The 16029-nt window shown below is 46.4% G+C and overlaps 1 protein-coding gene across 4 annotated transcripts in view; it reads right to left on the reverse strand.

Moving 5' to 3' along the window:
* Positions 1-181: 181 nt before the first annotated feature.
* The window catches only part of LOC116847000 (SLIT-ROBO Rho GTPase-activating protein 1-like), a 101823-nt gene continuing 85975 nt past the window's right edge, over positions 182-16029 (reverse strand). For all 4 annotated transcript variants that reach the window (XM_032821534.1, XM_032821535.1, XM_032821537.1 and 1 more), the window contains 9 exons: positions 12499-12627; positions 11711-11932; positions 10496-10771; positions 9326-9921; positions 9002-9223; positions 8724-8794; positions 8457-8637; positions 7861-8137; positions 182-4236 (listed from right to left, as the gene is read on the reverse strand). In XM_032821534.1, the coding sequence (XP_032677425.1) occupies positions 2989-4236; positions 7861-8137; positions 8457-8637; positions 8724-8794; positions 9002-9223; positions 9326-9921; positions 10496-10771; positions 11711-11932; positions 12499-12627 (3222 nt within the window). In that variant the 3' untranslated portion in view covers positions 182-2988. The remainder of the gene's footprint in view (positions 4237-7860; positions 8138-8456; positions 8638-8723; positions 8795-9001; positions 9224-9325; positions 9922-10495; positions 10772-11710; positions 11933-12498; positions 12628-16029) is intronic.

A 16029-nucleotide genomic window follows, 5' to 3' on the forward strand; every position in this document is an offset into this window, starting at 1 on the left:
TTTCTTAGTGCGGTGGGTATAGCGCCTGCAATGTCCGGCGAGCCCAACATCAGCCAGTATTATCGCACTCGAATCTTCAAACCAGAACTATATATATCCGGTCGTTGATGCTTCCTTTTCTTTCTTTCTCTTTTCGTATACGTACTTTCGTGTATCCCGCCGACCGCTGATCGTTAATTTTAACGACATACTTATACGTCGATTTGGAGTCGATTTTTCCTCGATCACAGGATCACGATTACAAACCATTCGAAGTGGAGAAGAGCTTCTGCGCGCAGAACTGTAAATTCTGAAATACATCCGAATAAGAAATCGCATCAACGTGCCTCGAGATTCAAGCGAGTTCTGTTCCCTTGGAAAATCACAGTTCCAGATTCAATTTGCAAAACAGATCTACTCTGACATTAAATCCAACGTTATAGAAAGCAGCAGTCGGATTGACGAAGGAAGACCGACTCCGATATAACACCCGGAGGTGTCATTGAAACTTGAAACTTTCCCTTCTGCAAAACCCTTTTGCGCCGTAATCGCGCCTAGATAAGAGCACCGGTGACCGCGCGGTAATACGGACGACGTGAGGAACATCGCCGAACGCGTGCTAACATTTAGTCGATACACACATAAAGTGAGAGGGCATCGCGGTGTTTGTCGCGTTTCATCTCGTCGAATCATCGCCGCGCTGATTCGCCGCGGTTGATTTCCTGCCGAGTGTGAAAATCTTCGCGAATAATTGCTCGCAGGAACGCACGCATACACTAATGCCGTCGTAACATTCGCGCCGGTATACATTTCGTGTGTTAATTAATGTACGTGTATACGATACGCTATCGTTAAATCACCAGCACGCAGACCGGCACGGCAGCCTGCACACGTCATGCAACTGGGTAATTAGGATTTTCTAAACGTACGCAATATTGATTCATTATCTATTGATTATTTAAAGAAACGAGAACGGCGTGTCAGAGTAATATGTCTGTCACCAGAGAGTAAAAGCTTTACATTCGTGTCCAGAAACACAAATGTGTATATACGCGGTTAGAAAATACTAGTGACCCAATTATACTGCATGTTAAGGCTATTATGTCGGTATGTATACCAGTTTCTTCATTTTCTCGTTTTTTTCTTATTTTTTTCTTTTCAATCGATCGATTACAGGGAGAAGCGATGCGTGAATACGTCGAGCTGTTACATAGAGGGTGGTTTCTTCTTCTCTCTCTTCATCTTCATTCTTTCTCTGCTTTCTGTTCTTCTTTCCTTCTCGTTTTCTTCTCCTAATTCTTCTTCCTCTTTACTCTCTCTCTCTCTCTCTCTCTCTCTCTTTCTGGTTGAAATTCGATCCCCGAATTGTAATGAGTAACGGCTCACGGCGCCGTGTCAATCGATAAATACTCGCGCCGTCGTCATGTAGTCCACCTAGCTATTCCTTTTTCCCCCTTTCGCTCTCTATCTCGGATATATCGAACATCGCTGTTTTGGATTAGTTAGTACCTATAATTAAGACGGCACGCGGTATACATAGTAACGTACCCTATAGTAAACTTACGGTAAAGTCGCGGGACTCGCAGAACCCCGACCCTCGTCTCTCACTCACTCATTTCCTCCCTAACGCGAGAAACGAGCTCGCGTTCAAGGGTGGTATGTTGGTCGGGCGGGAGGGCTGGGGAACAGCTTGCTCTTTCTCTTCTTTTTTCTTTCTTCTTCTTCTTTCTTTTTCTCTCTTTAAAAGAACTCATACTAACACTCGCTCGCGCATAAAGGAACCATCAAAACGCGCTTGCCGCGTCTCGCGACTCGCTACGATACTCGTCAAGAGCAACAGGCAGGAAAATCCAGGCATGCAGGCACGCGCTAAAAAATAAATTACATCGTCCAACGTTACGAATTCGCATCGGCTAAATATTTTACTCGCCACAAAATTCATGTTTTTCGATACTAATTCTCTTTCTCTCTTTTTCTCACTTTCGCTCTACCACTCTTTCTCACTCTCTCATTTTCTTTCTCTCTTTCTCTTTCTCACATCATCACACTCATCTCTCTCTCTCTCGCTCTTTTTTTCATTATTTTTTCTTATTCTTATCTTCGCTCGATGACTAGAAACATCGCTTCGCGGATCATTTGGTAAAAAAATTATGCGAAAATGGAAAACATCTGTAGAAAAAATAAACTCGCCTCCGCGCGGATAGCACCGTGGTCTCACACGTACTACTGTCCACTAAAAGATTCGCTCGTGCCGAATTTAGCACTGAGATTTAGCGTGATTAGTACGCGCGCGGGCGCGCACATACACGCGCACCGGATCGCGCTATCCCGTGGCGGCTTTCCTTTCTTCTCGGGCACGGTAATTAATACAGTAGAAGTCCTCGCGACTGGGCGGAGTAACTGGTCGATGGGTGGTCGCGCTTATCGCTAATCTACACGCTACCGTCTCGAAATGGCGTAGTCTCGAACTCGAAGCACGGTCTCGCGTTGGCCTCCGGCAAACGGCCTAGTTTCGCTTTTGTGTTTGCTTTCGTTTCCATTCTGCTCCTCCGTTCGCAATTCCACAGAATTTCGCCGTGCGAAAAGGAACAGTTATTGTCAAAGTACATCGTTCGGAAGCGGATGATGACGCGAGAATACACGAAATCGGGGAATCAAAATCGAGAGAGGACTACTCTGAACGTTCTCGAGGGCGTCGGCCTCGCGAGAGCGACACACCGGTTGGTCCTGTTCTCGTGATGCTTAAACGCTTTGAAATTCACGAAATCGTCGGAAAGCTCGTACAATTTCGTGAGACTGGATTTCTCGCGTCGCTCTCGTCCGTAGCTCGAGAGAGATACATTATCTGAGTCGTGTCGCGGACCGACTCCACTCGAACCAAGTCTCACGACGGCCCCGAGAGACGAGAGAGATACAATATCCAGGCGATTGCCGGGGCCAAACGTTCCGACCAACTGCGACAGTAAAAAAAAAACCTCCTCTTGTGCGACGATTATTTATGGCAATCAGTTAGTTGGCCTGTTCCGCGCTCTGCGCTTGCTTCTCGATCTTGCGCGCCAGCTCGGGGCTCATGTGCGGATGCGGGAACGGCAGCACCGGTTTGCGCAGGATCGTCGGCTTGACCTTGACCTGCGGCTTGAACGACGACACCACCTGGCTGCCTCCGGTCAGATGCATGTCGGCGAACTTGGCGACTATCTTGGGGGTGGATCGCGGCGGTAGGGGTGACTTGAGCGGCACCCCGCCGCCACCGCCGACACCTCCGATTCCTCCGCCACCCCCTCCGCCGCCGCCTCCTCCATCAGCTATTTGATTCGAGCTGGCCGATCGAACGATCTCGTCGTTCTCCGCGTCGGTCGCGCTGATCTCATGATCCGCCATGTCCAGCCGCTTCAGTTTGCTTGCGCCGTCCGAGTTCGTCTTCGTGTTCTTCTTCAGCGTGCACTGATTCTGCTTGGCGAAGCGCTCCGCGGCGGTGCTCATGTCCGGCGACTCGGGGCCGCCGGTGGGCGAGGTGGCAGCTTCAGCGCGTGCTGGTGCCACCGGCAACGACGTGGGCGTCTCATCGTCCGAGCTACTCAAGCTGCTGGACGAGGCGGACTTCTTGCTGGCGTCCTGCGCGGAGAGCGGCAGGTCCATCACCAAGTCGGGCGTATGCTTCTGCCGCATCTCGCGGAACTCCTGAGACGTGCGGAAGGACTTTGGTGTCGCCGGCACGAGCGGGTTCAGCTGGGTCTGCGAGGTGGCGCGACGCTGCCAGAGTTCGCGGTTCGCCGAGAAGTTGGTCGTCGTCGTCTCTTGCTGCTGCTGTTGCAAATCGTCGTCCAACGTCGTTGTCGTTGTCGTCGTCGTCGTCGTTGTCGACAATGAGTTCGCGTGGGTCAGCTGCAGCTGCTGCTGTTGCGGCACGACGTTCTCGCCGACGCTCTGCGACTTCCAATGATGCTGTTTGCGACCGGTGCTTGCGCGTTTCGTGCTGCCGTCCAACGACGACGTCGTTAAGACGCGCTCGCCTTGCTCCTCGTTGACGGCCTCCTCGTTGCCGTTTCCTCGTTGCGATTGCTGCTGCTGCTGCTGCTGAGCGTTCGTGTCCGTTCCGTAGACGGAAGTCTTGTTGCTGCTGCCGCCGTCGCAGCAATCGACGTTGTTCTCCAGCGCGATCTGGAGAACGCCGTCAGCGCGATGGTGCTCCGACGACGAGTGCTTCTCGTTCTCCGGGGTGGACACCCTGGCCAGCCTCGACGGTGTCGCGGAGTCCTGCAAACAGTCAGGCGGAACAATCGTAGCGAGACTTGGCGCGCGCGCGGCGAGAGAAAGCGCCGGGGGCTCTAAATGGGTGTCGCCTGAAGTCGAGAGACGGACGGGTCGTTTACTATTGCGGGGAATACGCAGATACTACGGAGTCGTCTTGATCTACCGATCGTGCGCGCTGTAATGAGATACGAATTATTGTATTGTTGTCTGTATCGAGAATCAGGTCGCTTTTTTATTTAAATACGGGCGGCCTCGCCGCTAACTGACTAGTGCTCTCATTCGCTCAAACGCTGCGGAAACGCGGACTGGAAACTGGAAAATGCAAAATATTGTTTCATTCAATGCTGAGACTTAGACAGTTTACAAGTCATGAGTTGACTAGGAAAGGCTCTTTGTAAATTCAACAAATAATACAGAAGTGCATGAGACGTATTGTTCTCTTAACTTTAAGTGCGTTCTATCTCACTTTGATTACAGTTTCCAGTCGACATATCTAATATCGAGTAAAGATGGAAAGGTGCATCGTACGGTGGTCACCCGTTAAATCACCGTGAGAGGAAATCGACGACACATTTATGCAAGACTCTGTGCCCGAGAGACTGTCCGGTAGCGGCGGAACAACCCGTATACACAATGTTCCATGTAAATACGTGTAGTTATAAGAATTGGGGGCAGTGTGTTGGATAATTCGTGAAAAATTGACAACTGCACGATACACACAACGTGAGGTATAAATACTGTGTAGAAGGGGTGCCGGTCGATCAGACGGGATCGATATACCAAGAGAGACTTGGCTCCATTAAGCTACCTCCACTAAGGCTTCAATGTTTTTTTCGGATCTGACACCATCCGGATACCCGATTATTCGGGTAGTAAATAAATGCGACGCTTCGGATTCAGAACGTCCGGGGATTCGGATCTTCCAAGATATCTGAACGGTCGAAGCATCGAATTCGGATCCGAATCTAAGTTCGCAAGGGAATCGATCAGATAAGGTTGCAGCAACCTAGATCCTTCTCGACAATTGGACGATCAATAAGTCAATATTTTTTGCTACAATTCGACAACTTAAGCTGAAACAATTGTGCCTATTTACTTAAATAGTGATTATCTATGTATAATCTCGTAAAATATATAATCCATCTATATCTATATAATCACATAGAGTAGAATGTCTCTCTGTACGTTCTCTATTAACTCCTAAACCTTTTGACCGATCTGGACCAAATCATGTATAGTTGCTCTTTAGAACCCTCCGGAAAATATAGACTATCACGAGACCTGGACACTCCATCCCTCTGATTTCATTCTTTTGGCACTTTGTGACAACGCAAGATAGTTTAAGCTAGTTTCTGATAATTCTGTTATTAAATTGATCAATCTTTTCATCTGTTTTTTTATTAAATCTGTTTGAATCTGAATTTGGTTCTGCATATCAATTCTGAATCCGGATCCGAATCTTTTGCTATGATTCGAACTTGGATCCGAATGGTGCGGTTTTGAGTTTTTGGATTGGCACCGATCTCGGATATCCAGATAGTCAGATATCCGAATACTTGGAAGCCCTGCTACGGCCAATCGTATTGTCCAACGACCCATTACTGCGATCATCGCAAAATGATCAAAGTCGTCGCGTGATTCTCAACACGATTGATCCGGAGTAGTGTTTACGGAGATCTCACGGAGATCTCCGGAGTAGTGTTTACGGAGGCACTAGGCACGACGCTTACTCGGGTCGTTCGCATGCAAATAGATACGCAAAAGTAACAAAGGGGACGGATAAAAAAGTACACACACATGAGGCAGTAACCATTAAGGAGACAGGATTAAAAACTGCTCGTAAAACTGCGACGAATACAAGCGGGCAAAACGTACCGGCGCAAATAACGATGGATATTAGTTCACCTATCTCTCTTTATCCAATGTCCGGGGAGGAAGATTGTAGTCTGGGGCGGGTTAATAAAATAGACTGGGCTATTTGCAGTGGGTGAGATTGCTCTCTTTACTCACCTCGAAGCCGAAAGGATATCCGCTGGAGATAAGCAGGCCCCCCGCGAGGCGGCATTCCTTTTTTGGTCTCAGACTAACAGACCGAAGAGGTTCGCTCTACGGAGAAATTCTAAGACACGCAGAATCGACAGGAAAAAAAAAAGAGAATGAGAGAGAACCGCGAACACATTTCTCCCGCCGAGATCGAGCTCCAAGTCCCGCGATCAACGGACACACAACAACAACAACAGCAACAAAATACCAACAATGCAAAACAGCAACATAATAACAACAATGACAGAGAATTGATCGCGCAATGAACACTGCGGCCAGTTTTATCGAACAGTTTTTAGTCCGCGTAATAAATCTCTACGCATGTGTGCGGCGCGAAACGGCTTAGTTTGCTCGCCAACTAAAGGCGCCAAGAGACTAAACGTATATCTGGAAAAACAGCAACCATCCCAACCATTAAAACATCGACATTCGTTAACGAAAAAGAAGAAACGAAAAAAAACATGTATGTATAAAGGAGAATATAAAATATACAAACGCACAAACACTCACACACACACGCACATATACAGTAAAACGGTGATGGTGCGCAGGACACAGGCGACACAAGACAAGAACCAAGGCGACATGCAGCACAACATGAACTTGTATATTTCTATTTTATTTACAAATCGTATCGTACAAATGTATAAAGTACCTACAAAGTACTAGAGTACTGCTGTGTTTACCGGATAAGTTAACTTAAAGTAGCGTTTTCCTCTCTCTCTCAATGTGCGACGTGCTCTTCATCGCGTCATCGTCTCCCCCGGGCGCGACATCGTAATCGCGCGTCTCGCGCGTTATACCGCAATACGTCGCTCGCGAAATTTCTCCCGACACTCCAAATACCTCCGCACTCGGCGAATCACGACGCGGTGGGATATCAGCGATATCGATTTGCGCGTTGTACGCTAAATGATTAATGGCCCGGCCGGGTTTCGCGAACAACTCGACGTACCGGGGGTCGGGAAAATCAGTGAATTATTTATCCGAAATCTTTTTATCTCTCTCCTCGGCTGAGAAATTTCTCGCCGGCGGAACTCGCCGTGTCGTGAATTACCTGAGTTCTTAATCCAGGCACCGACTTCTCGCCGGAAGAATTTCCATTATTTTGAGGAACGCGAAGGAAACGCTTCTTCGCGATCGATCGTTCTAAACTAGACGACGAAGCGATGCGTGGTCTGATGTACAGGTGCGGTGCAGCACAGACGAGAAAATGAAAGAGAGAAGGAATGGTAGACGTGTGTGAGAGAGAGAGAGAGAGAGAGAGAGAGAAAGAGAGAAATGTTCGTGTTGCCAATCTACATTGTGCATTCCGGACGTGAACTCGTTACTACGTAATGAGAGAATACGAAAATAAAAGAAGATGCAACTCTTGACAGCCATGCACCTGAGTGCGCCTGAAGTAGAGGAATAACGAGAGACGGCAAAACCTGCTGCTGCTCGCGGTGCGGTGCGGTGCGGTGCGTCGCGTACAATGCGACAGTATTGACAACAACAACAACAAGCACAAAGACACGAACAACAATACGAGGAGGAGACAGATCGGGAGATTAATGTCAGTAACTAAACGGTGGTTTCCAATACCTCTCGACTGATGATCGGCTGCGCCGATGAGATGCAGGGCACATTCGTCACCACAGACGCGATAATACCGCTGGCGTTACTATTGTCCGTTATTATGTTCGTCGTGGCGGACGACATATCGGACGCGGCGCCGGACGACCAGGTGCTGGGATTAGCCGACGGGCCCATCAGCGGCGAATTGTTGCTCGATAGAACGCTGTCCGCCGAGCTGGACGCTCTCCTACGCATGGACTCCTCGCTGGACGATTTCAAGAGTTCCTTCTCACGCTCCTCATCCCTGATGCGCAACGTAGAGAAACGCCGTCGAAACGGCAGGAAATTAATGTGCTAAATTTCGAGTTTAATGATCCGAGAGTAACGAGTAATGAGTTGAAACAACTCGCGGTAGAAAATTACAATAATCGAATTTACATCAAACGATAATTTAATGTGATGAACGATTTAATTATAACGACGATGAAACAATTCGAAAATGGGGACTGTAACGAAATGTAATTTTTGAAATTAATATAATAAAATGCAATTCTTTCAGTTGTACGAACAAGTCTATCACTTCAATTTTCAAAATCAAGTGATATTTGACTAATCGCACTCACTTGATCTTGAGCATAATATATTTGTCAGGAATCAGTCCCTCCCTGCCAGCTAGAGCGCCTCGCCACCAGTCGTTGCTGACTTGCGTGAATAGCGTCAGGGTGTCGCCCTTCTTGAAGCTCAGCTCTCTCTCGGATCTCGCGTTGAAGTCGAATTGCGCAGTGGCCTCGAGATTCTCCGATTCTAACGGACAAAACAGATAGAATACGCTTCGTGGAGACACTTCTCATCTCGCGTCAGCACGGTCAAGTAAATTCGAGGTGTATTACCGTCTTCGGACGGGTAGACTTCCGAATCCATGTCTTCTTGAACTTGGTCCGTCGGCGAGTCTCCCACGTCCCTAAATCACGCGTAAATATACCTCGTTACGATAACCCAAACAACGTGAAAGTCCACTCAACGTTTAAAAGACGCGTGATGAAGAACGATCGCGACGTCTCTTAGATGTCCTTACGACGTTCTTTGTACGTTCTCCTCGTCTCGAAGCGCGGCGATCTCGCGTAATATTCGCGGCGATAAAAATGCAGTGAGATAATTTTCTACTCACACATCGTCTGGCTCTCTGCTGATGTACTTCTCGTACTGTGTGCCGCCGATGTCCTCCGGGAAGATCTCTTCGCAGAACGTGATGATATTCTTGATCAGCTCGTTCACTTGATTCTGGTATTGAACCTGATCCTTATCCTCGGGAACGGGCACCAGGGTTGGGCCGAAGCAGATAGCCAAATTGTATGGATCCATCATGTTCTCGTCCGAGAATTCCGACAGACTGCGCAACAGGACAATAGGGTCCGGGATTTATGCAGATCCGGAGCGGTAATCTCACACGTCGCGCACGCACGTTCGCGCACACGGACGGTTGGATACTCACTGATTCAGGAAAGCGAAGAGATAACGCATGACGATCACAACCGGCCTCGGCAGGCTCGCTATCATCTCCTTCATCTTGTTGACGAAGTCCTGCTTCGACTCCAACTGTGCCAGTTCCATGAGGTGCTCGAAGTAGATGATGGGGAAGAGCGGCTCACGCAGCTCCCTCAGATACAACTTCAACACCCCCGCGACGCTGTTGATGTCCGAGGCGTCGGTCACGTCCGCCAGAGGGTCCTCACCTCTCTCGAACCACTCGCGGAAGTTGTTGATCTCCACTTGAGAGCCGGACACGCGGAATATGCCCTGGTGGTGCAGGCCGTACAGATTAATCACGCGGATGCAGCTCTTCATGATCAACGGTATCTCCTGGTTAGTGCTCTCCAGGTACTCCTCGAGCGAGCCGCCGAACAGCTTCGGCTGACCGTTCATCTGCAGTCGGCCGATTCGCTTCCGGCGCGCCTGCTTCTGCTTCGTGGCGGAGATGGACGGGTTCGGACTGGCGTTCGAGCCGTCCAGCAGACTCTGCCGGATATATTCCTGTTTCGCGTCTAGCCTGGCTATCCTCGACGTGCCGAGAAGATATTCCCTGAATTTCTGCGAACACGCGAGCGACGAATGCGTGAACGGACGGACGGATCGTGAACGCGGGGGATTTCAAGTTTATGCAGAGACGCGACAGAGAGGATTAATTCTGAGGGTTGCGCAGATGTTGTTCCACAAACTATAGTTGAATACAATCGAATGAACATCGCGTGAAGGAAACTGAATTACAAAATTCAGCTCCAAACATCGTCTTACAAGATAACACATGAGATAAAGTTCCAATGTGATTCTGCACTGCGTTTTAGTTTAAATACAAGCTCGAAAGAATAACTCAACTGCGCGGCAACCGCGTGCGCGCGTTTTATCTCAGCGTTTTTATCGAGGAGTCACTTTCCAAGGATCTTAACGCAAGAGGCGTTTTATTTCAGGAAAAATAATATAGAGAGAAAGAGAGTGTGAGAGGCGTCCAAGTACCGAGCAGCGTCGCGTTTCCTCGGCTATTCCCTACCTGTCCCTTCCTCGCGCTTCCACTATCCTTCGAATGCTAATGCGACGATCAATATTCTACCGCATGGCCGCGTCTTTCGCTCACCGTCGCCGAGATAGAATCCCCCCGTTTACTCACTATGAGGTAGAATTCTTCGGTCTCCTGCCTGTCGGCCCGCAGCTTGATCTGCAGCGTCTCCGGCGGCCTGGACGTAGGCACGGCGTTCTCGCCGAAATATCGCGAGCAATCGTAATCCTTGGCGGTCAGCATCTCGAGCAGACTCGCCTCCGCGGTCTCCAGCGTCTTCCACACTTCCTCCGACTCGGTGCGCAACGACGTCACCCTCTGCTGCAGCTGCGCCAGCCGTTGCTCCATCTCCGAATGCAGCATCTTTTGCAATTCGGGCTCGGGTGTCTGTCGGAAGCAAGCGCGGCGTATTTAGCAGCGGTCATGGCTCCGCGGTTATCTCGAGAAGCAGATCCAACAAACCGCGGAATGTGGTCCGCAGTTCTTGAAATATATTCTTATCGAAATATATTCGTTGTAGCACATTTGAATTATTGTAGATAAATATTGGAAGTTTGGATTTCTAGCCGTATATATTTTTCTCATTAACAAGTTAGGTGATCTTTGTAGTTGTCTTCAAAGTCGAACGGGCGACCCTCATGATTGGTAGATCACGAGTCTATTCTACGTGATCATTGTGTTAATTAATATTTATTGCATTGAGAATCTTCACTGCAAAACGAGATATAGAATAAAGCGCATTGAATATGTTCAATGAAAATCAATGAATGTTTTTATATTGAGAAAAAATGTTTGGTATTTGTCAGTATATGATAATCACACAGAGAAATAATTATTATGAATTATGGTGAAGAAAATTATTTTCTTTCTATTAATTCTACTATAATATTAGTGATAATAGGCTTATATGCATATTACTACTACCATTTTTTTGTTCCATTGTTGTTTTTTTGTACCATTGTTAGAACAGACAAAAAATATGGTAAGCCAAAAATAACTACAATTTTAGTTAGATCAATAATTTTTTTCTTTCAGTGTAAAATGTGAGATTCATTTTTTGAAACAATAAAATAATTTAACAAGCCCCTGATAAGTGTGAATTTCGTCACACACGTACTGTTCGATTTCTACGTTCCTCAGAAATTGACTGGGGATCCATTGACTCGTCAAAACGACATTTATTATAAGTCAAATTATATTATTTGACGAAAATACGATGAAGAGGCTCTCTCATCAAAGAATTTAATAAAGCCAGGGAGGGTTCACGGTATCCCTTCTCTCTCCTCGGCTTCCGCCAGCCTAAATTCGCCCTCATCTCCGCCGTACCTCATCCCCGCGTTGTCCTTGGAACTCGAACTTCTTGGGAATCATGAAAGCGGCGTGATGAGACTCCAGGAATCTCTGCTTATCCGCCCTGGAGTCGAGCGCACCGACGCACGCGGCTAATTGTTCGGCGCCAGATTGCAGGGACCGCTGCCGGCCCTCCTCCGCACTGCAGTGCATCAGCAGTGCCCTTGCTATGCAGTTGTGAAATCCAAAGTCCATGCACTGCACAAGGAGCACACAGGCGCGCCCACGTCATTTTCCATATGATGTCTATCCTCGCATAAACGTCGAACATCGCGTTTCGTCGCGTTAATCGCCGCCAAAGAGGCATCTTCTCAGCGTCTTTACCGCGTGATTTAGACGAGAAAAAACGATAACAAACTCTTCACTTCGTATTCGGATCATTACGATAATTGATACGAAACGAGTCGAACGAAGGAATTTTTATTGAGAAGTCAGATAGAAGGCGATAACGAAACGAGGTAAAAACCACATGCATTGCAAAGTTGCATCTCTTGCAACCGCGCCTTTTACAATCCGAGTGTTGATTAAATTTTTCCACAGTCGATGGTAATCAACGCGACTGCCGATGTGTCACGATCGCATACGGAATCTCCGCCGCCGTGGAAATGAGATCTCCGCCGATTCGGTAGATTCTCGTTCGCGCGACGTTGCAGCGCGACGAACAAGTGCAACGACAATTACGGTGCCCGGAGAGAAAGCGCGGCTGGTGGCGTCGAGACGAGGTCTCGCGGGGTCAATGGGGTGCGCGCGTGTTGGTAACTTACGTCGATGAGATCGGACAGGTCGTCGACGAAGTACTTGTGTATCGTCGTGTTCGACGCCTCCAGGCACAGGATGTACTCGTTTCTCGCCTTGAGCGCTTTCAGCTTCGCCTCCTGGTACTTGCTCTTCCTCTGAAAGTGGATATATTGCGGATCAGAACAGCGCTTTACCTCGAACGCGTCCGACGACGATGACGACCGGCTGGAACCGCTCAGTCTAATTAATCTCATTAATCGACCGCGACCGACAGTAGCGTATTAATTGAGCAAGCGATTCCCGAGACTAGTTCCGCCTGCGCTATGAGATCGTTCGGCCGCTTCCTCGTCGCCTTTCCCTCTCCCCTCTTTCCCTCTGTCGAGGGTTATTATCGCTTTTTATATTGGGACGATTAAGATCTTCGGTTTTTGTCGGGCATGTTACTTTACGATTATCTGTCTTATGCCACCGACGCAATATAGCAGCGTGATATAATTCGGAAGAGATAAAAAGGGGAGAGAGAGAAAGAGAGAAAACTAATTCTTTTAAAATTTATACAATCACTATAAAAAAATCGGCGCGATATAATTATAATATCAAGATATTAAACATAAAATAATTTTTTCATCCTTACGCACACTGAAAAGTGAAAAAAATATCTCTGATAAGTAAAAAAACTATCATTTTTAAAACTGAAAATCTAATTTCTTTTATTTAAGTAAAATAAACAATTGCTTTCATGAAAAATTAAGGTTTTAAGAAGATCCATATTTCCTCGTGTTGGGAAAATATTTTATATTAATTTTTATAAGTATATAAACATAGTACCCATCTCGAATAAATATTTTTTATTTTCTAGATATCTTTTCTCTCAGTGTATAACACCGAGATTCTTTCAGTGAGACGCCTGTAGACGACTGTGAACACTCTAAATGATCTGTAACTTCCACAATAATCCACGAAACATTTGCGCGATTAGATACATTGTAGAATTTCAGAGAGAGATTTTTCAGGCCTACACATGTGTCCCATAAACGAGAGAGCGTGCGAGCAGTGGCATCGAATGCAACGACAACGACGGCGGCGAGTCGGTTGCACGTGTTGTCGATCTATCTTTCTTTCTTTCTCTCTCTCGATTTTTTTTCGGGCCGTTAGGCTCCTACTTCTTCTCCCTGACTCTTTTTCTCCCCTATGTCCCCTTTACTTCCAGGCGGTTTTAACCATCTGTCTTATCGCGCTACAGCCGCCCAAGGGGAAGCGCTATTTATTTTTCCATCGAGTTGCATGTGCACGGAAAAAAAGCTCACTGGCAGCTCGACCCTAAATCTTCGGCCCGCGTGTGCTCGGATTGGTAGGTTGGCGAAAAAAAAAAACAAAACTCGTATGGATAACGCGTGGTACGGATTTCATGGAGTCTCCTTCGATTCACTCCGCGATGGCAACCACTCCAGGTAGGCCGGAGAAATGCTTTGTGTCTACTTGGGAGACTTTAAATCGCATAAAGTGAGGAGGAGCGGGGTGAATGCACTTAACACAGAATGTAGAAATGATTGTGTTTGATGTGAAAAAATTACGAAGCAACGAATGTGCTTCTACATTGAGAAGAAAACGTTTGGTATTCGTGACTATAATCACACAAAGAAATAATTATTATAAATTGTAGTCAAGAAAATAATATCTTTATTAAATTCTACTATAATGTTAGTGATATTATGTGCATATATTACTATTTTACTACAAAATATATATAGTTGGAGTAAAAAATAACTATAATTTCGATTAGATTAACCATTTTTTTCTCTCAGGATATAATTCAGATTTTGCGCAAAACTTTCACTCTTAATAGATTAAAAATTCTCAAAAACTGCTAAAAATTCTGCAAGTTCTTCACTGGTCTAAAAAAATTTAGATCAATTATCACATATCGTATGTCACACGAAAGAAATTGAAAAAATTTGCGACTGCGAATTATCCTAAAAAAAGAGACTAGAATCCTAAAAAAAGATTAGACTTTATAACAAGAAAAAATGATACATTTGCATTTCCAATATTTAAGGAACAATTTTTTGTTTTTTCCTTCTTTCTGTTTAACAAGATTTTATGTATGATATAAAACCAGCAGTGGAACAGTCATTTTTCATTTCTAAGAGCTGATTGAAGATGCTTTATATTTATTGGTTTACTAAAACGAAAGAAGTATCGTTCTAGCCATCTATGCAATCTATAATCGACTCGATTGAGATCTTATCGCTTATTTTACTGTATTGAAAAATCACGATTTTTTAGTAGTGTCATTTTTTCGTGTGATGCGCAATATTACGCAGTAAACTTGGAAATTGTAATTACAGAGCCCGCAAACCTCTGAATTCGATTTCATAATACCTCCTTCCCTTGAAAACTTCAAAGACTTCAAAGGAAAATATTAAATTCTAAAAACTAGAAAACTCGGTTTCACGAAGAATTGAGTCTGGCTTTCACAGTTAAAGCGAGTCGAGGAAGTGAGACGAGAACTTAACGCGGCCGCGCTTTTAGACTTTGTCAATTTACTGAAAAGTAATGAAATAGATATATCGCAAAAGGCGAGAACCATTCATTCTCTTATCTATTAAAGGTGAAACTTGCGGAAATCCGGATTGTACGCTAAGAGAAAAAATTCATCTAATTAAAAAATTATAGCTATTTTTAATCTCAACTATATATTTCGTAGTAAAATGGCTGCGTAGTAAAATAACACGCATACAAGGTTAATATCGCCAACATCTCCGTCTGATCGTTTTTCTACGAATTCTACGCGATTCGCACGCTGTTCTCGCGAATGCGATCCAGAATGCGCGAGCGAGTTTTCAAAAGGCCAGAGAGACGGGGATCCGTCTGCAGAAGCGTGCTTCTGCGCTCGATTCCGCGGAAAGCGGGCGATGAGAGCGCCGACGAGATGGACGATGATGGGCAAAAAGCGGAACAATTGCCGGGGCTGATGACGCAGATACCTAATTCGGACATCCTGCGACTGGCCTGGATATTGCTCGGTCGACGTCGACCGTGTCTTCACCTGCTGGTCCCGGAGACGTTCTCGCTCGCCACTCTGTGTGCCTCACCGATGCCTCGTGCGGCCGTCATTTCCGCGCGATAATGCGCGTGGCGTGCGCGGGAGGATATAAAGTGTCATCGATCGCGTCTCGCTCTAATCTTTAGCGACGCGGGAAGAGCGGTAATAATGGCAATAATTCTCGTGCGACAGTCGTAAATCACGCAGCGTGCCTGCGATAACGAAGTTATTCTCAGGGTAACGCATGTGAATGAGAAACTATACCGACGTTGTAACGTTCGCACTCTAGTGAACACATCGACATTTCCATATTCGCGTCTCTTGCAATCATTACAACATCCACGAAGCTGTACCTCGTGAGTCGCAATTTTGAAGAGCAATTTTCCGGAACGTGTACTTCCGGATTGAAATTATGGAAACACGTATAGATTGTCTTGAGTTGCTCCAATTGCGAAAAATCATATCAAGAGAGTGAGAGAGAGAGAGAGAGAGAGAGAGAGAGAGAGAGAGT

The sequence above is a fragment of the Odontomachus brunneus genome, unplaced genomic scaffold, assembly GCF_010583005.1.
Source record: "Odontomachus brunneus isolate Ranch 3 - 2012 unplaced genomic scaffold, Obru_v1 Obru_scaffold_072, whole genome shotgun sequence".
Lineage (NCBI taxonomy): Eukaryota > Metazoa > Arthropoda > Insecta > Hymenoptera > Formicidae > Odontomachus > Odontomachus brunneus.